The sequence below is a fragment of the Schistosoma haematobium genome, chromosome 2 (genome assembly GCF_000699445.3).
Source record: "Schistosoma haematobium chromosome 2, whole genome shotgun sequence".
Lineage (NCBI taxonomy): Eukaryota > Metazoa > Platyhelminthes > Trematoda > Strigeidida > Schistosomatidae > Schistosoma > Schistosoma haematobium.
The window spans coordinates 44648853-44670480 of record NC_067197.1 but is presented as its reverse complement, the minus strand read 5'-3'; the positions used below and the strand labels follow the sequence as shown (position 1 = coordinate 44670480).

The 21628-nt window shown below is 40.0% G+C and overlaps 1 protein-coding gene across 2 annotated transcripts; it reads right to left on the bottom strand.

Annotated features, from left to right (window-relative positions):
• Positions 1 to 5117: 5117 nt before the first annotated feature.
• MS3_00007065 (uncharacterized protein) lies at positions 5118 to 21259 on the bottom strand (the record flags this gene model as incomplete). 2 transcript variants are annotated; one of them, XM_012946032.2, is made up of 6 exons in its annotated part: positions 5118 to 5324; positions 5419 to 5545; positions 7382 to 7515; positions 19789 to 19884; positions 19929 to 20080; positions 21195 to 21237. In XM_012946032.2, the coding sequence occupies 6 exons, from the start codon at positions 21235 to 21237 to the stop codon at positions 5256 to 5258; spliced, it is 621 nt and encodes a 206-aa protein (XP_012801486.2). In that variant the 3' UTR covers positions 5118 to 5255. The 2 variants fall into 2 exon arrangements, with proteins under 2 accessions (XP_012801486.2, XP_051068537.1); XM_051215323.1 differs by having other exon boundaries at positions 19789 to 20080; positions 21195 to 21259.
• Positions 21260 to 21628: the final 369 nt, after the last annotated feature.

Below are 21628 nucleotides of genomic sequence, written 5' to 3'. Positions count from 1 at the left end.
AACTAGTAATATTCAGCGAAACAAGGTTTTCAAAAGTACTTTCGGTCTCAAGAATTTTGAAAAAAAACACTTGGAAACTATCATTACCAGTTAAGATACGTAGACTAAACCACGAATAACTGAGAACAGTAACTCGATGGCAACATTCATCACTACGAAAATAAGTGGGATATATTTCAAGTGAACGTGGAAAACATGGGTTCTCGCAAGTGCAAAGAGAATACATGAATAATGGCTTAGAGTAGAGTCCTGGAGATGCATTTATATTTCTTTGAGATTAGTCAGATGGATGTACAGAGATCCAACAACCGACGTTCACTTTGGAGTTTTGACTCAGAACCTTTAACTTCAAACGTCAATCCATTATCCAATTGTCTTCTGAGTTCAGATATCCATTCACTTGAATTTTAAGTTATTCTTGTAATGGTTTGGATTATCTCCCTCCTTCTTAAGAGATATTCATCTTGTTGAAATGTGACAAACAGTACATAACATTCAAGAAGAAAGTGAAACCCTTTGTCTTCACTAGACATATCAATGGACCATTATTTAAATGTGACCACTTTGTTCCTAACCGAATCTATCAAATGGTATTTGAACTAGATTTCTTTACTGAGTTGGCTTCGATTAAAACCTTAGTATGACGATAGACATAATTGATGACTGATTCGTCGCAAGAAAATATTTGCGCCTTATATTCATTATAGTTTCTAGTATTTCGATCAGCATACACTAGGTCATTACAATTTCATTCATTCTCTCTTTAGTGGGTCTTAAGTTTCACATCAAATATACATATATGCATATTAAGAAGGCAGATAGCTAACGACATTCGACAGATATTTTGTGTATTACAATGTGTTAATACTGGAAGAAAACACAACGTTTAACTCTTCCTTGAAGTCGTAATACATACCCACCTCAGCAATGCAGTTTATTCAACGAAGCACAAAAGTAAAAATCCCCCTAGACTTAGTTACTTACGCTTGTTACTCCTTGTGGAGTAGAATAGTTCAACCACCAGCACTGTCCATCCAATCCTGTCCTGGGAAATCCTTTCCAGCTCTTTTCAGTTGTTATTCATCCTCTTCAGATCTGCTTGTATTTCTTAACGTAATATCTTCTTCGGCCTCCCCAGTTTTTCTGCTTAACTTCAGGATTTCAAGTAATTGCCTGTCTCGTGTTGCAGTTTGGTGATTTCCGTAATATATGTCCTATCCATTTCCATCGTCGTTTCCTAATTTCCCTTTCAGCTGGAAGCTGGTTTGTTCTCTCTCACAATAGGCTGTTGCTGATCCCCTTTGAAGTTATTATTATTTCATCTGGACACTGTATCCGAACAGCCGCTAAAAACATGAAACTCATAATACTCACACTCAATAAGTATACAAGCAAGTTGTACATGAAAGTGTGGAAATTGATTCAAAGAATATTTGGTGATTCTAACTCAAGCTGACTTTATCTTTTTTTGTTAACGACAACCAGCAAAACAAACATAATTGAATGCATTTAAAGGTCATTTAGATAAACCCATGTTGATGAAGTAACTTTCCATTTGATTCACCTTAACTATCAAAGTGATTAGTTTATTGAACTCATTCAAAATCAATTACTAACTAACCACCGTTTAGTTGGATCAACATCAGATTGAATTTCAAAAGATCTGAGTTCTAAAGAATATGGATCAATTACCCTATGGTATTCAAACTAGTGTTCTACCTAACGACATAGAGTAGCCATGGATAGGCACTGCTACATCGACTTTCAACTCTAAACTTCCTCTTTCGGCTTCCTCCTCAAGTGTCACCATAGCCAACGATTCTAGTGCTCAAACCTCTGTCCCAGGTCTACTGAAACCTCGCTCCAAACTACACATTGAAGCCTTCAACGTATGCACCCTATGTCAAATCGGTCAGCAGGCTTCCTTGGCTAAAACCCCACAGTCTCTTTCCATTGATGCATGCTGTGTCTCCGAAACACGCATACAGGATCCCAGTGTTGTCATCCACCTGACCTCACCTTGGCAAAACGGAGAGCCAACGAGATACACCCTCCATGTATCCGGTGACCCGATGGCCAGTTCTCGTGGACTGGCAGGTGTAGGCATAGCACTAAGCATGAAGGCGGAACAAGCACTGCTAGAGTGGATCCCCGTCAACAGTCGTCTATGTGCTGTTCGGCTAAACGGCTCCGCAAGGACTCGGAAGGATAGGGACACACGTCGTTGACTTTTCGTCGTTTCTGCCTACGCTCCCACTGACTGCAGCTCAGATGATGTGAAAAATGAATTTTACAGAAAGCTTTCTGAACTTCTTCAGAAATCTAGACGCTCAGACATAGTACTCATAGGGGGTGACTTTAATGCTCAGATAGGTAGCTTAAACCAAACAGAAAGTGGACAGCCTTGACGGACACCACTTGAGGTTTATGTACTTCTGGGGTACGCCTTTCAATGACAGACACTGCCACAGAATCTCGCGGTCTACAGAGTCAAATGCTGCTTTTAAGTCGAGAAAGACCACCATTGTCGGATCTCCATCCAGGAGGTCCACTTATCGACTTAGAATACGCAGATGACATAGTCCTGTTTGGTGAAGACGCTGACAAAATGCAGAGTCTTTTGGTAGCACGAAGCAACAATGCCAGAATGTTTGGAATGCGCTTCTCTCCCTCTAAATGCAAGTTGTCTGCTTCAGGACTGGTCTGCGTCAAAACCTGAACTAAGGATAGGGAGTGAAGTAGTGGAACGCGTTGACAACTTCACTTACCTTGGAAGTCTGATCAGCCTTAATGGGTTGGTATCGGACTAAATCTCAGCACGGATTCGAAAAGTTCGCTTGGCTTTTGCCAACTTACGTCACTTTTGGCGAAGGCGAGATATCTCTCTATCAATAAAAGGACGAGTATACTGTGCGGCAGTCCGTTCTGTTTTACTTAACGGCTGCGAAACATGGCCATTAAGAGTAGAAGACACTCGTAAGCTATTAGTATTTGACCACAGATGCCTTAGAAATAATGCTGGGGTCTGCTGGGATCACCGGGTAAGTAATAGTGAGGTTAGACGCAGGGTATTAGGAAATGATGGTAAATCAGTTGATGAGGTTATGAATCTTCATCGACTGAGATGGTTGGGCCACGTGTTACGTATGCCTGAACACCGATTATCATGACGTGCAATCCTATCCGGTATTGGAGATAGTTGGAAGAAAGTTAGGGGCGGCCACTAACTTCTAGTCTGAGCCATGTTGGTAGATGCAGACTACTTGGTTGGGGTCCGCGTGACTTTCGTAACCAATGGTTGGAGACTCTTGGTGACATGGCTCAGAATCGATCACAATGGCGTCGGTGTATACACTCTTTGTCTTCCCTTAAACTAAGAGATTAAAATCACTTCATATCTTTTTTTTTACGAACCAATTATTTCTTCTTGTACTATATCTCTATATTCAATCTTCCTCTTACTTATTACCACCTTTGTCCTACGTTGTAGCTGACTGACTGACTGAATTAGCTGAAAATTAAGGATCTAGTCAGTTATCTATTCAAATTAACTTTCACTGAAATTCAGATAAGTTAATTTGATAGTAGTGTAAGTTGATTGCACATTACAAGTTCTCTTGTTATAGGGACATAGACTGAATTAAATTAATATCCTCTGCACGATTGTGTTGGTGAACACTAATTGGCTATTGCTTATTCAATCAGCAGTAGACGATACTTGGAGAACAATCTAGAATCTTCTCATTGTAAAAAACTATAAATACATTCATGTTTCTCTTATTGTACTTCTTAATTCCATCTACCCTTACTATTTGGAATATAATTTCCATGCTGATCAATCGTGTTCTGATTTGAGGACTTGTCAAGTGAATCGATGTCCAATAATACTAAGCAATCCCAATAGCTGAGTTGTAATAAGAGAGAATTATAACATGGCATAGAAAAGGGGCTTCCTGTAATCTTGTGGGAACTGGTGCTCCCTGGCGGATTAGATCTTGTGTCACCCAGCTTCACAGTTAGAGACGTTAACACTGAGCTACCCGAGCCACGACCGACCTCCTGTGGGACTGAGATGTAATCACAACTGATTGATCACTGGGTGGTGATCAATGTCATACGTGTCTAGTCCTTATTAGTGCAGATCGAATGCTATCGATCATGTTGCAATGTGGCCACCAGTCTGGGTGACACGAAATCGAATCCGTCAGGGAGCACCAGTTCCCTCAAGATTACAGGTACACCTTGCTGACGAGTGCCAAGTAGCACGATACCCGGTTCCAAGGTTTCCTGTCGACTACCTCCAACCACCATCTAATCTCAATATATAGCGCCCACAGTGTCGAGTCACCAAGACTGGTGGCCACATTGCAACATGATCGATAGCATTTGATCTGTACTAAATAAGGACTTGACACGCATGACATTGATCACCACCCAGTGATCAATCAATTGTTAAAGGAGGTTTCCATTTGTAATGAACAAATAAATAAATGATCATTTTTACTTACAAACAATACAATTTTAACATATTTACGTAATGATAGAACTAAAAATTCAATATTATTTTGTTAACACAAAACATTGTCTAATTTAGAAAGATGTGTAATTTTGACCTTGCACCACAAATACCCTGATACGGTCGAGGATGTGGGGTGTCTAACCTCTCTTTCAAAATACTCTCTCATATACACACATGAACAGTTACTGTCAGGGAAGTCCACCCCACTGCCTTCTAGCATTAGGGGTGTTATTTACGAAAATGTGAGGACGAAATGTGATTATCCTGAGCAGTAATCGGGTTGGTGAGGATGGTGGTGGTGACAGAACTAAAACTTCGATATTATTTTGTTCACACAAAACATTGTCTAATTTACAAACATGTGTAATTTTGACCTTGCACCACAAAAACCCTAGTACAGTCGAGAGTGGGCGGTGTCTACCTTCTCTTTCAAAATGCTCGCCTATGTACACACATATACAACCACTGTCAGGGAAGTTCACCTCACTGCATTCTAACAGCAGGGTTATTGTTTATCAAATTGAGGGAACAGAAAGAGAATGTCCGACGCATTATCCAGGTTGCTGATGGCAGTGACAGAGATAAAACGTTTAATATATATATTTTTTGTTAACTTTATTCTTGGTAACACCATAGTTATACAGAATAGCTGTACAGAATGACATTTACTAGTTTCCTTTTACTTCTTCTTCTCCTTCGTCATTCAAATGGTAGCTAATTGTTTGAATCATTCCATTTAATTATAATATAATTTTAAATATGCTAATTTTCTTTGAAATCGTTTACATTCAGTCGTTGTATTAAGCTAAAAAGTAGAAAAAAAAATAGTTTGTTAATGATAAGGATCACAATCATGATCATGATGATCGTGATCATGTACATGATCATAACTAACTTACTTTATCTGTATTCATTAATATTGTACTATTGTATTGAATTTTAGGCAGATTCACAGGATGTAACATGGTATCCATTTGCCATTGTATATGTTGACCTAATTGTTTAGTTACATTATAGGTACCAACACTTTTATTTTTGGTCAATTTCATGTAACAAATAACAAGTGAACATTGTTGCCAGGTAGAAACAAACAAACAAAAAAGAAGAACAAAAAGAAAAACAAAAGCCGATTACACTTGAACAATATTGATTGATTCATGAATGCAGAATTCTGAATGTAGTATAAGGTATAGAAAAAGTGCACATGATTGCCGCAGGCGGTGGGGGTAGGAGGTGAAAGGACATTGAGAACATAAGCTGAATAAGAAATATTCACTTTGTTGTCATAGCAACAAATAACATTACTCATTAATTATGTAACTAAATTTTAACTTTTCCACCAAAAATAAAAATACTGTCTATGGAAGATAAATGTATAGTGCTTATGTTTCTTAACCTTAGTACTGTAGTCAATGAGAAGACACAAGTGGGGGACAATCAAATGTGTTTGAAAACACAGATTACAGAATCACTTAATAAAATCTGAGAATTATACAGTAAATACTTCATCTACAAAATGTCAATCAATTGCCCCAGAAATCACTGTTCCTTCACTACCATTTCAATGACTTTCTGTTCCTGTTCTTTCCTGCTTGATCTTCTGCTGCCGTATATTCTATTCTTGATCAGCGTTATATATACTACTTATGTTGATATAAGTAGCACAACACAGTACTATTTTATCACATACCGACAGATTGCCTATAATCATATCTATCTGTTGTATCAAATCCAATATACTAGAGACATAAATGCTTGAGACAATCTGGATATCTAATGATAGTAGGATTGTTATCATGACTGTTATTCTGTTATTTTTGGTTATATCACTCACAATAGTGCACTGGCTAAGTGATTAATGAAGAAGTGAACAATAACTAACATGTTGAGATTAGATGGTAGTTGGAGGTAGTCGACAGGAAACCCGGGTCGAGTCACCTAGACTGGTGGCCACATTGCAACATGATCGATAGCATTCGATCTGCATTAATAAGGACTAGAGACGCATGACATTGATCACCACACAGTGATCAATTAATTGTGATAACTAACATGTTTCGTCCATTAAGATGTTTTAAAAACTAAATATTAGTAACTGAGTCTAAGTGTACTATAGACGATCATTCTGATGACAGATCTCATCTTAACTATTCACAGAAAACTAAGTAAATCGTTATGAAAACAGGGCAGTATAGCACTTTGTTGAATGATTTTATTCGTTGCATACAAGTGGTTAAATCCAAAAAATGTAAGTGTTAACTTTTGTCAACTGAACAGATTGGTCACATGGAATATGTCAATTAGCAGAACATAGAATGGAGCATTATGTTGGAGTACAATGCCTAATCCATTTTTAATCAATCAACAATGAGAATTAATTGAAGAATCTTCTCAAGTAATGTTGTAAATATACTAGTGTTGCTCATATTGTGACTGTGTAATTGTACATTTTGCACAATTATTTTCTCTAAGACAATGAATCCGTCAATAGAGAAACGAATGTACACATCAATAAACGAATCGTTCCTTGATTGTTAGTGTTATGACTTTTAAATATGGTCTCAATAATAGAACGATTAGATGTTTGAGGTGGGACATGAAGGTCCTATGTTCTACCGTCCTTGGAGTCACCATATACTAGGACGAAATAGCTCCGTTAAACGGTATCACCTTATTTAGCTAATACAACTCTTCATTCATATTTGACCAACCTCGCATGTCGAAACATGCAAACTTCTATGCATACTATGAACTATAAAGTAGTATGGGTTAGCATTATGTTATTTTGATCATGTCTTAGTTTCAAGTATCCATAGATCAATGAAAACCTATTCATAGGAGCAAAACGATTTTTTTATTTACCCAACAGTTGATGCACCGATTAGTGATTTATCTGTTCTACGTGTGGACTGATTAAATGGTATTTTATTTGGTTTGACCGACAAAGATTTGTTCACAAAATCTTGATAAGCTCCTGGATCTGGAAAATCTGAATTCTAGAATCAAAAACAAAATAAATAGGAAACACGTTTATAAACACTTTACCATAGATAAAAGTATAGTTATTATAAAAGCATCATTCATCATATAGCTCTTGGATTAACAAATTGAAAAACAGAGCTTTGAGTAGTTCAAATTACTAAACAAGATATTCATAATGTATGTTACAGGGTTATCATAAAAGTATTAGAAAAAGGTTTTGTCAACAGCCTTAACTTCATTTAAGAATAACATCTCAATGACTTGACAATTACTTGCGACGATTGGTAACCTCTGACAAAATCTGATTATCTAAAATGAGACCAAGTGGCACTTCATTGTCATGTAGTACACTTTATTGTAAAGTTTGAAAGTTTTTTCAAGAGTATTTTCGATGTTCGGGATAAATACTAACTGTTGTCATTTTGACGTAATCTCATATTGATAATTTACTAATGGGGGTGATAATGAAAGATAGTGAAAGTGATAAACAAATACAACAATCAGTTTTTCTGGGAATACATATTTACAAGGTTCAGTGTAAATGTCATATCGAAACGATACGAATACATTTCAATATCCGTTCGGTTATTTCTTCTGGTCTGATTGCGTTGTAGCGGTAAATAAATCCCCAAAATAAATAGCACTAAGTTTTCGACATTGGATGCTGACCATATGTTTTAGTGGACTCACCTAGCTGAAGGCGCTCGGTCAGGCATCCGCACCAGATCACGTGTGGTAACGCCGTGCTCAACATCAACCGCAATCGCTAGCCAGATTAGATCAGAGAATTCCGATATATTGGTCATCGCCAAATATACTCTTCCGGTCTCCTCGACTCTGTCTTTTGATTTCTCTTGGTGGGAACGAAATATATTAGAAGGTGTTACTGGTAGAAGCGTTGTCAAACACTGAATACCTGTGACATCATCATTGGTGAACCCGACGTGATCTGGTACACCTAATTGCAACTGTGAGTCTGTTCCTTTTTGGGATTTTTACATATCATTGCCTTATTTTTTATTTTTTTTTTAAACATTGTGATTTTTTTTTCGTGTTTTTTCTTGGATATATGTATATTTTCCCCTCGTTCATTATCGTACTTCATACTTCATCATGACTGAACAGACACCTACAGTACTCAAGCTTAAGACTTTGTCCCCACCTTCGTTTCAACTGATGCCTTTCTGGCCCGACAACATCGAAGCCTGGTTTCGCTACGCAGAAGCCGACTTCTCCGAGCACGGCGTGATCGACACACGTGCACAATTCCTCGCAGTAGTCAAGGCACTACCGCGCGAATTCAACAGGTACGTAACACCTAGTATGTTTACTAGTGATGTTTCCGATCCTTACGAAATCTTAAAACGCTCGATTCTTAAACGAGGAGATCTAACCGATCGACAAAGGTTAGATCAACTCTTCAATAACATCGACCTGCAACACGGTTCTGCGACAGACATGTTGCAACGGATGAGAGAGGTTATAGGCCTAAGAACTTTCGACGAAGGTCTATTCAAACAACTCTTCTTGTCAAAACTTCCCCAACAGGTGCAAGCAGTTCTGGTCTCGTTCCAGAACAACGGATTAGACGAGCTAGCTGCATCTGCCGACCGCATTCTAGAAATTACGAAACCTTCTACTACCGAGGTATTTTCAGTCAAAGAAAAGCCTCACACGACTCAGAATGATATAACCGACTTATGTCACACACTCACGCGTTATCTTAGTCTTCGTACCGACCGTAAGAGATCGCGCACACCACGTAGAAGCATTTCTCGTAAGCGATCTGTCTCTAGACCACGAGAGACAGATAACCCCGACTGGTGCTGGTATCATAACCAGTATGGAAAGTTTTCCAGAAATTGCAGAAAACCCTGCAATTTTCCCAACACGAAACCGACTGATTCGAAAAACATTTCGGGAAACTTCCAGGCCGGCACGCGTTAACGGCAACCGTAGCCGGCGAACAAAGCCGTCTGTTATTCGTCACAGATGTGACAACGAGAGTTCGCTACCTCGTCGACACTGGCGCAGAAGTTAGCGTTCTCCCAGCAAATCCTAACGACCGGCTTCACGAATCGACCCTAAACTTACAGGCGGCAAACGGAAAACCGATCGCTACGTATGGCAAAAGGTACGTTTACCTTAACGTGGGTTTACGCAAACCCATACACTGGATTTTCGTTGTTGCAGATGTTTCTATACCAATCATTGGTATGGACCTTCTACAACACCACAATCTGATCATCGATACGCGCAAACGGAGGCTAGTAGACGGGAACACTAATTTGTCCGTTTGCGTAACTTCTTTTACTGATTGTAGAGTATCCCCAGTCACAGTTAAACATATGATAGACCCACTCTATCAACCACTACTCGATAAGTACCCTGGGATACAACAAACGCAACCGAGATTACCGTGTGTAACCAGCAATGTTACACATCACATCACGACTACAGGACCACCTGTATTCTCTAAAGCACGACGACTAGCTCCCGAAAAGCTAAGGTTAGCGAAAAACGAATTCGATCACATGATGGACTTAGGAATCATACGACCGTCAAGTAGCCCATATGCATCTCCGTTGCACATGGTCCCTAAAAAGGACAACAACGATTGGCGACCAACTGGTGACTATCGGCGATTGAACGCGAAAACCATTCCCGATCGTTACCCGTTGCCTCACATTCACGATTTGACAGCTACCTTGAAAGGTACAACTGTCTTTTCGAAAATCGACTTGGTTAAAGCGTATAACCAAATCCCTATGGCTACTGACGACATACCGAAAACAGCTATCATAACTCCTTTCGGACTCTATGAATTTTTGCGAATGCCTTTCGGTCTAAGGAATGCTGCTCAAACATTCCAAAGATTCATAGACGACGTTTTTCGAGGTCTAAACTTCGTACACGCGTATGTTGATGACTGTCTAATCGCAAGTCCGGACAGAGAAACACATCTCAAGCATCTGGATCTTGTTTTCGAACGATTACAAAAACATGGCATTACTGTAAACGTTCAGAAATGCCAATTCGGAACCGACTCGTTAGACTTTCTGGGACACACTATCGATGCTCAAGGCATTCGACCTCTTAGGACCAAAGTGGCGGCCATTCTGGATTACCCAGAACCGACCACCGTCAAGCAATTACGCACGTTCAACGGCCTCGTAAGTTTCTATAGACGTTTCATACCCAAATGCGCATCACTTATGAAACCTCTGACCGACCAACTTCGTGGAAATGCGAAATCCATTAATTTGGACGACACCGCACGAAAAGCATTCTCCACAGTTAAGGAACTGATTGCTAAAGCAACAATGCTCGCACATCAGGACACCGAAGCACCCATTAGCATCGCAGTAGACGCATCCGACTCAGCAATCGGAGGAGTCTTACAACAATGGGTTAACAACTCCTGGCAACCCTTGGCATTTTTCTCTAGAAGGTTGCTAGACACCGAATCGAGGTACAGCACATTCGGTAGGGAACTCCTAGCTATGTATTGTGCTGTACGGCATTTCCAACACTACATCGAAGGTCGTGAATTCACTCTTTTCACGGACCATAAACCGCTCACTTTCTCGTTAAGCTCTCCTTCTGACAAGTACTCTCCCCGTGAGTCTCGACAACTGGACTACATTTCGCAGTTTACTTCAGATATTCAACATATTTCTGGAGCAAACAATGTAGTTGCAGACGCCTTATCTCGCATAACTTCCTTGAACAGTTTCCAAGGAATCGACCTTCTTAAACTCGCCGAGCTTCAAAAAGAAGACACTGATCTTCAGCACGAGTTATCGTCCACAACACTTAAACTACGCATCAAACAGATGGGAACAGGTAAAGAAACCTTACTTTGTGACACATCTACAGGTAGGGATCGCCCAATCGTGCCGAAACATTATCGACGCAATGTCTTCAACACATTGCACAAACTTTCTCATCCAGGTGTTCGTGCAACCATCAAGCTTATAGCAGAACGATTTTGCTGGCCTGGCATGAATAAAGACGTGAGGGAGTGGGCACGCTCCTGTGTAAGCTGCCAAAAATCTAAGGTTATCAGACACAATAAATGTCCCTTAGGCTCGTTTAAAACTCCCGATGCTCGTTTCGACCATGTCCATCTGGATTTGGTAGGACCTTTACCAGGTTCAAATGGATACTCTTATCTCTTAACCTGCGTAGACCGTTTCACTCGATGGCCAGAAGCAGTACCTATCAAGGACATCACTGCTGAAACAGTGGCTCGCACCTTCGTCGAACGATGGGTAGCAAACTTTGGCTGCCCTTCAACCATCACTACAGACCGCGGACGTCAGTTTGAATCCGATCTTTTCCGTCGTCTGACCACACTTTTAGGAATCACTCGCTTCCGAACGACCGCCTACCATCCACAAGCAAACGGGTTGGTAGAACGTTTTCACCGACAACTGAAAGCTTCGCTATCAGCAGCAAACGTTTCACAGTGGACCGACGCTCTTCCACTCGTCTTACTAGGTATCCGCAATGCAGTGAAAGCTGACATTGGATACACTGCGGCTCAACTCGTTTATGGAACGACACTTCGACTTCCAGGAGAATTCGTGGATCCTTCATCCTCTTCAATGAACATGGATCTAACCTCCTACACGAACAGGCTTACAAACGCAATGCGTTCAGTTAAACCTGCTTCCACTCGACCTCAATCAACTGATGTTTTCGTTCAACCTGACTTACGATATAGTACACACGTTTTCGTTCGTCGAGACTCGCATCGACGACCATTCGAATCAGCATACGAAGGACCCTTCAAAGTTCTTCAACGTGAATCTAAGTACTATATAGTCGATAAGAACGGAACAAACGATAGCATCAGCATCGATCGCTTAAAAGCAGCGTATTTAGAAGGAAATCCTATCCACGTCGATTTTCCTTCGGTACAATCGAACGACACGACTCCGACACTTACAATACCTCATCCGACAACCAACACACACGATGATACTTCGACAGTATCCGAAAACAAACTTAAAACGACGCGTTCTGGAAGAAGGGTGAGATTTCCAGAACATTTAAACGACTATTGCACGTAAGGCACTTCTCGACATTTTATATTATTTTTAAAAAAAAAACAATTTTAATATGCTTATATATTTTTATTTCTATTTAAAAAAAACAAAACAAAAAAACAATTTTTTTAATGCTATTACGTGTTCATGAGTTTATTTTCCATTTTTTCCGCCGACATTGTGTTTTTACGCACATACGAGTGTATTTCGACATGCACTTACATTTTCTTTTTTCTTTTCCAGGACGGCTGGAAAAGAACGATGACGTTTATGAGGATCCGAAATTTTCATTGTACATTTTCTTTTTTTACTATGTTGTACCTCCGTCCCATATAGTAAGGAAAGACGACCAGACGCTGCTAAATTTAGTAAGCTATCAGAAGACTGTTTACCAACGACAAACTCGTTGGGTTTAAACTTCTGGCTGGCCACGTCTTAGGGTCGTCACTGCCCCACTAGGGGGAGTGATCTGTAGCGGTAAATAAATCCCCAAAATAAATAGCACTAAGTTTTCGACATTGGATGCTGACCATATGTTTTAGTGGACTCATCTAGCTGAAGGCGCTCGGTCAGGCATCCGCACCAGATCACGTGTGGTAACGCCGTGCTCAACATCAACCGCAATCGCTAGCCAGATTAGATCAGAGAATTCCGATATATTGGTCATCGCCAAATATACTCTTCCGGTCTCCTCGACTCTGTCTTTTGATTTCTCTTGGTGGGAACGAAATATATTAGAAGGTGTTACTGGTAGAAGCGTTGTCAAACACTGAATACCTGTGACATCATCAGCGTTAAACTTTACTTTTGGATGCATTTTCTGAATTGTTTATAATGTATTGCTTCTTCAATGACCAGTCTCATTCTAATCTTTAATAGTTCTGTTCCAAACATCAGTTGAACCAAAATATCAGAAAAGGTAGCAACCCCTCGTTTTAAAAACGATTAGGTTATAACATGTTTCTCTAAGTCTTTTATGACAGGATCTGTTGAATGATGTGTGTATTTTCATGCTGTTTATAATTCTATAGTGGTAATCATGCCATCTACATTAATCCAGTTCCATTTTATTTCCTGTGAGCTATTACTTTGCAACTGTATGTTATTGAATTTTAATAATCAAATATGAAGTTCACTTGGTGAGTGATAGCCCTAGAATATAGGTTTTAGGAGTTATTTACTTTATTCCATCCCTTGAACAAAAGTGAGTTGGAGTTTGAACCTCCTGTCAACTTGTTCGAAGTCTGTATTCGAAACACTGGGCAAAGGAACAATACTAACTAGCCGTAAAATATTATGTGCAGCAATTGTTTCTCCCTCTCTTAAAGGTCATTAATAGGTGCCATGGGGTTTTCAAACGTGATATGATGTGTTTCAATAAGCCAAGCAAACAAATAAAAACGATTATTTTGAATTTACTAGCATCATCCAAATAAAGTAAAATGTCGTCAACATTTTAAGATATAAGTAGTCAAGGCACTACCGCGCGAATTCAACAGGTACGTAACACCTAGTATGTTTACTAGTGATGTTTCCGATCCTTACGAAATCTTAAAACGCTCGATTCTTAAACGAGGAGATCTAACCGATCGACAAAGGTTAGATCAACTCTTCAATAACATCGACCTGCAACACGGTTCTGCGACAGACATGTTGCAACGGATGAGAGAGGTTATAGGCCTAAGAACTTTCGACGAAGGTCTATTCAAACAACTCTTCTTGTCAAAACTTCCCCAACAGGTGCAAGCAGTTCTGGTCTCGTTCCAGAACAACGGATTAGACGAGCTAGCTGCATCTGCCGACCGCATTCTAGAAATTACGAAACCTTCTACTACCGAGGTATTTTCAGTCAAAGAAAAGCCTCACACGACTCAGAATGATATAACCGACTTATGTCACACACTCACGCGTTATCTTAGTCTTCGTACCGACCGTAAGAGATCGCGCACACCACGTAGAAGCATTTCTCGTAAGCGATCTGTCTCTAGACCACGAGAGACAGATAACCCCGACTGGTGCTGGTATCATAACCAGTATGGAAAGTTTTCCAGAAATTGCAGAAAACCCTGCAATTTTCCCAACACGAAACCGACTGATTCGAAAAACATTTCGGGAAACTTCCAGGCCGGCACGCGTTAACGGCAACCGTAGCCGGCGAACAAAGCCGTCTGTTATTCGTCACAGATGTGACAACGAGAGTTCGCTACCTCGTCGACACTGGCGCAGAAGTTAGCGTTCTCCCAGCAAATCCTAACGACCGGCTTCACGAATCGACCCTAAACTTACAGGCGGCAAACGGAAAACCGATCGCTACGTATGGCAAAAGGTACGTTTACCTTAACGTGGGTTTACGCAAACCCATACACTGGATTTTCGTTGTTGCAGATGTTTCTATACCAATCATTGGTATGGACCTTCTACAACACCACAATCTGATCATCGATACGCGCAAACGGAGGCTAGTAGACGGGAACACTAATTTGTCCGTTTGCGTAACTTCTTTTACTGATTGTAGAGTATCCCCAGTCACAGTTAAACATATGATAGACCCACTCTATCAACCACTACTCGATAAGTACCCTGGGATACAACAAACGCAACCGAGATTACCGTGTATAACCAGCAATGTTACACATCACATCACGACTACAGGACCACCTGTATTCTCTAAAGCACGACGACTAGCTCCCGAAAAGCTAAGGTTAGCGAAAAACGAATTCGATCACATGATGGACTTAGGAATCATACGACCGTCAAGTAGCCCATATGCATCTCCGTTGCACATGGTCCCTAAAAAGGACAACAACGATTGGCGACCAACTGGTGACTATCGGCGATTGAACGCGAAAACCATTCCCGATCGTTACCCGTTGCCTCACATTCACGATTTGACAGCTACCTTGAAAGGTACAACTGTCTTTTCGAAAATCGACTTGGTTAAAGCGTATAACCAAATCCCTATGGCTACTGACGACATACCGAAAACAGCTATCATAACTCCTTTCGGACTCTATGAATTTTTGCGAATGCCTTTCGGTCTAAGGAATGCTGCTCAAACATTCCAAAGATTCATAGACGACGTTTTTCGAGGTCTAAACTTCGTACACGCGTATGTTGATGACTGTCTAATCGCAAGTCCGGACAGAGAAACACATCTCAAGCATCTGGATCTTGTTTTCGAACGATTACAAAAACATGGCATTACTGTAAACGTTCAGAAATGCCAATTCGGAACCGACTCGTTAGACTTTCTGGGACACACTATCGATGCTCAAGGCATTCGACCTCTTAGGACCAAAGTGGCGGCCATTCTGGATTACCCAGAACCGACCACCGTCAAGCAATTACGCACGTTCAACGGCCTCGTAAGTTTCTATAGACGTTTCATACCCAAATGCGCATCACTTATGAAACCTCTGACCGACCAACTTCGTGGAAATGCGAAATCCATTAATTTGGACGACACCGCACGAAAAGCATTCTCCACAGTTAAGGAACTGATTGCTAAAGCAACAATGCTCGCACATCAGGACACCGAAGCACCCATTAGCATCGCAGTAGACGCATCCGACTCAGCAATCGGAGGAGTCTTACAACAATGGGTTAACAACTCCTGGCAACCCTTGGCATTTTTCTCTAGAAGGTTGCTAGACACCGAATCGAGGTACAGCACATTCGGTAGGGAACTCCTAGCTATGTATTGTGCTGTACGGCATTTCCAACACTACATCGAAGGTCGTGAATTCACTCTTTTCACGGACCATAAACCGCTCACTTTCTCGTTAAGCTCTCCTTCTGACAAGTACTCTCCCCGTGAGTCTCGACAACTGGACTACATTTCGCAGTTTACTTCAGATATTCAACATATTTCTGGAGCAAACAATGTAGTTGCAGACGCCTTATCTCGCATAACTTCCTTGAACAGTTTCCAAGGAATCGACCTTCTTAAACTCGCCGAGCTTCAAAAAGAAGACACTGATCTTCAGCACGAGTTATCGTCCACAACACTTAAACTACGCATCAAACAGATGGGAACAGGTAAAGAAACCTTACTTTGTGACACATCTACAGGTAGGGATCGCCCAATCGTGCCGAAACATTATCGACGCAATGTCTTCAACACATTGCACAAACTTTCTCATCCAGGTGTTCGTGCAACCATCAAGCTTATAGCAGAACGATTTTGCTGGCCTGGCATGAATAAAGACGTGAGGGAGTGGGCACGCTCCTGTGTAAGCTGCCAAAAATCTAAGGTTATCAGACACAATAAATGTCCCTTAGGCTCGTTTAAAACTCCCGATGCTCGTTTCGACCATGTCCATCTGGATTTGGTAGGACCTTTACCAGGTTCAAATGGATACTCTTATCTCTTAACCTGCGTAGACCGTTTCACTCGATGGCCAGAAGCAGTACCTATCAAGGACATCACTGCTGAAACAGTGGCTCGCACCTTCGTCGAACGATGGGTAGCAAACTTTGGCTGCCCTTCAACCATCACTACAGACCGCGGACGTCAGTTTGAATCCGATCTTTTCCGTCGTCTGACCACACTTTTAGGAATCACTCGCTTCCGAACGACCGCCTACCATCCACAAGCAAACGGGTTGGTAGAACGTTTTCACCGACAACTGAAAGCTTCGCTATCAGCAGCAAACGTTTCACAGTGGACCGACGCTCTTCCACTCGTCTTACTAGGTATCCGCAATGCAGTGAAAGCTGACATTGGATACACTGCGGCTCAACTCGTTTATGGAACGACACTTCGACTTCCAGGAGAATTCGTGGATCCTTCATCCTCTTCAATGAACATGGATCTAACCTCCTACACGAACAGGCTTACAAACGCAATGCGTTCAGTTAAACCTGCTTCCACTCGACCTCAATCAACTGATGTTTTCGTTCAACCTGACTTACGATATAGTACACACGTTTTCGTTCGTCGAGACTCGCATCGACGACCATTCGAATCAGCATACGAAGGACCCTTCAAAGTTCTTCAACGTGAATCTAAGTACTATATAGTCGATAAGAACGGAACAAACGATAGCATCAGCATCGATCGCTTAAAAGCAGCGTATTTAGAAGGAAATCCTATCCACGTCGATTTTCCTTCGGTACAATCGAACGACACGACTCCGACACTTACAATACCTCATCCGACAACCAACACACACGATGATACTTCGACAGTATCCGAAAACAAACTTAAAACGACGCGTTCTGGAAGAAGGGTGAGATTTCCAGAACATTTAAACGACTATTGCACGTAAGGCACTTCTCGACATTTTATATTATTTTTAAAAAAAAAACAATTTTAATATGCTTATATATTTTTATTTCTATTTAAAAAAAACAAAACAAAAAAACAATTTTTTAATGCTATTACGTGTTCATGAGTTTATTTTCCATTTTTTCCGCCGACATTGTGTTTTTACGCACATACGAGTGTATTTCGACATGCACTTACATTTTCTTTTTTCTTTTCCAGGACGGCTGGAAAAGAACGATGACGTTTATGAGGATCCGAAATTTGCATTGTACATTTTCTTTTTTTACTATGTTGTACCTCCGTCCCATATAGTAAGGAAAGACGACCAGACGCTGCTAAATTTAGTAAGCTATCAGAAGACTGTTTACCAACGACAAACTCGTTGGGTTTAAACTTCTGGCTGGCCACGTCTTAGGGTCGTCACTGCCCCACTAGGGGGAGTGATCTGTAGCGGTAAATAAATCCCCAAAATAAATAGCACTAAGTTTTCGACATTGGATGCTGACCATATGTTTTAGTGGACTCATCTAGCTGAAGGCGCTCGGTCAGGCATCCGCACCAGATCACGTGTGGTAACGCCGTGCTCAACATCAACCGCAATCGCTAGCCAGATTAGATCAGAGAATTCCGATATATTGGTCATCGCCAAATATACTCTTCCGGTCTCCTCGACTCTGTCTTTTGATTTCTCTTGGTGGGAACGAAATATATTAGAAGGTGTTACTGGTAGAAGCGTTGTCAAACACTGAATACCTGTGACATCATCAGCGTTAAACTTTACTTTTGGATGCATTTTCTGAATTGTTTATAATGTATTGCTTCTTCAATGACCAGTCTCATTCTAATCTTTAATAGTTCTGTTCCAAACATCAGTTGAACCAAAATATCAGAAAAAAGGTAGCAACCCCCTCGTTTTAAAAACGATTAGGTTATAACATGTTTCTCTAAGTCTTTTATGACAGGATCTGTTGAATGATGTGTGTATTTTCATGCTGTTTATAATTCTATAGTGGTAATCATGCCATCTACATTAATCCAGTTCCATTTTATTTCCTGTGAGCTATTACTTTGCAACTGTATGTTATTGAATTTTAATAATCAAATATGAAGTTCACTTGGTGAGTGATAGCCCTAGAATATAGGTTTTAGGAGTTATTTACTTTATTCCATCCCTTGAACAAAAGTGAGTTGGAGTTTGAACCTCCTGTCAACTTGTTCGAAGTCTGTATTCGAAACACTGGGCAAAGGAACAATACTAACTAGCCGTAAAATATTATGTGCAGCAATTGTTTCTCCCTCTCTTAAAGGTCATTAATAGGTGCCATGGGGTTTTCAAACGTGATATGATGTGTTTCAATAAGCCAAGCAAACAAATAAAAACGATTATTTTGAATTTACTAGCATCATCCAAATAAAGTAAAATGTCGTCAACATTTTAAGATATAAGTCTTTCAAAGGAATAATACTTGAATAGCATTGAAGTTCTTTGATAATCATCACTCTCTTGTGATAAGATCACACTATCTTTACACATTTCGAGAAAGTTGACAGGATAATTGTGGTGGTATTGCATTTCAAATTTTTTACAAATAAGTTATCTCAGAGTGTGGATTTGTATCGTACCAATAAGTCAGCCTCGTCTAATTAGTTATCACATCTAGTAATGATAATGAAGTTTTGATCCAAACATTGATGGCCAATATATTTTCAGACTTACTGTCAAATTTTCGTTCCTGACATAGAACCACATCAAGGCATTCCTAATCCTCGGAGAAAGCTTATTACAAAATAGCACCATGATAATAATGCTTCCAGACTAACTTTGCATGAGTCGTGTATAACTCGTTTTTCAAGTCATTGTGAGTAGAAAACCTTAGTAATATAGTAAAGTACAAAGCTAAAAGATTAAAACAATGATACTCCATTCGCAAGTATGTATAATATTTTGTGAATTCAATACTTACACATAAGTGATTATTCATTCTACGCGCTGTTCTAGCTCCTAATATATACCCACGAGTACTGATAATCTTCTTGTTGAACTTGTTAGCCATTGAAGTCTATAACAAACTCAATTAAAACATTCTCAACTTATTAAATTCACTTCAATGTCATAGGTTGTCGGTCCAACAAATCCATTCCCATTTATTGGTGCCAGTGTTATACCAAGACGATGATAAGGTATAGCTTCTGGATAGAGAGATCGTTCCTGACATGAGCCAAATGCATACGGCGTTTTTGTTTCCGCTAGAACTGCTACAATCGAAAAAGCGTTATGCTGTAGAACGATGTACGTAAATGACTGATCGTCTTTTTAGTACTAATCCATAGTGAGTTGCTTATAACACCTGGTAAACCGCCAAGTTGACATGATTACAATCGCAATTAGTTTAATTACACACTCGTTTTATTATATTCTCATTTTGTTTGACAACTACAACACAAATCTTCGAAAACTCGTAAAATCAGTCCATTAGCCAGAAACTGAGTTTTAATTACTTTTCGACGAATCTGCGATCGAAACCCTCAACGAGTGGTTCTCTCACTTCACTAGATGAATACAGCTTCTTACATAGGACTAATACGAAACAGATTGGATAAGCTAACAAGATTCGAAATTAAAATCAGATGAAAGTATTCTAGCCTTCTTTTCTTAAGGAACAGCCAACAACAGTGAGCAAAAAGCAATAAATCATGACAATCAAGAGTAAATTGGATAAGCAACACACAAAACCGCGATATTATTCGGGGGACATTAGGATACAACGAATGATTGGTAAGAAAAATCCTCAATCTATGTATTTATTCATCGTTCCTTCTGGAACAAATCATTTTGTGACATCGTGATTATTTTCACTCGCTGGAATTTGATTTAGATACCAGAGAATGTATGACTCGATGTCCTGTGTTACGAAGCTCTAAATAAACATGTGTTTATTAGCTTGCTTTAATTTTTCAGGCAACTATACTCTGTCTGGTTGTTGCCTGAAGTTTGAGTGAAGCGTTTTTTTGCAGACTCTTGAAGTTTGCTTTCTATGTACAAGTGACTTATTATTCTTTCCCCAATCCATCGAATCTTGAGGAAAATTCCGTCTGATAGAGATACCTATTTGTATTCACTACGGTCTATAGACAGTGGAAGGAGTACTGAACAGTTTAGCACTGAAGGGAAAAGCAATATCCAGACTATCTTATGATTTCTAGTTCTAATCAGTTTCGGTTTTATGTACATAAACGAACGTACTCAAGTACATGGTCATATGCGTTCGTCGACAATAGGGGTAATTAACTCATAGGGGCATCCAAAGCCTAAAAAAGACACGTATAGAAATGAAAAACAATCGAGTGTCCTGGAAAATTTGTTATGTACCTTTAATTTTCTCAATTGCACCTTCGTTATCAAAACAATTCATAACTTGTCCGACCTTGGAAGTCACGACGACCAATAAGCAATGTCCAATATACAATAATTTCAGACATCTGTAGTAAGTGCAATCGAGTCATATTATTCCTCATGATATGAAATACTTCAAAGATTCAGCGTCTCTTTGAATGTATCATCGACAGTGCTGATGTAACGTGTTCTGACAGGGAATATTACTAATTACTACTCTACGTGAGAAATGGTGAACAGATGTAAATCAGCTTCAGATTCATTTTGAAAAGGACAGGAGGCTTGATGGCCTGTGTTAGTCCTGGCAATGGTGGTCTCTCAGTTGATCCAACTTTCTTTTGAAAGAGTCGACGGATGGAGCCTTAACCACGTGCTGAGTTAATGAATTCCAGTCGTTGATGATTCGATGG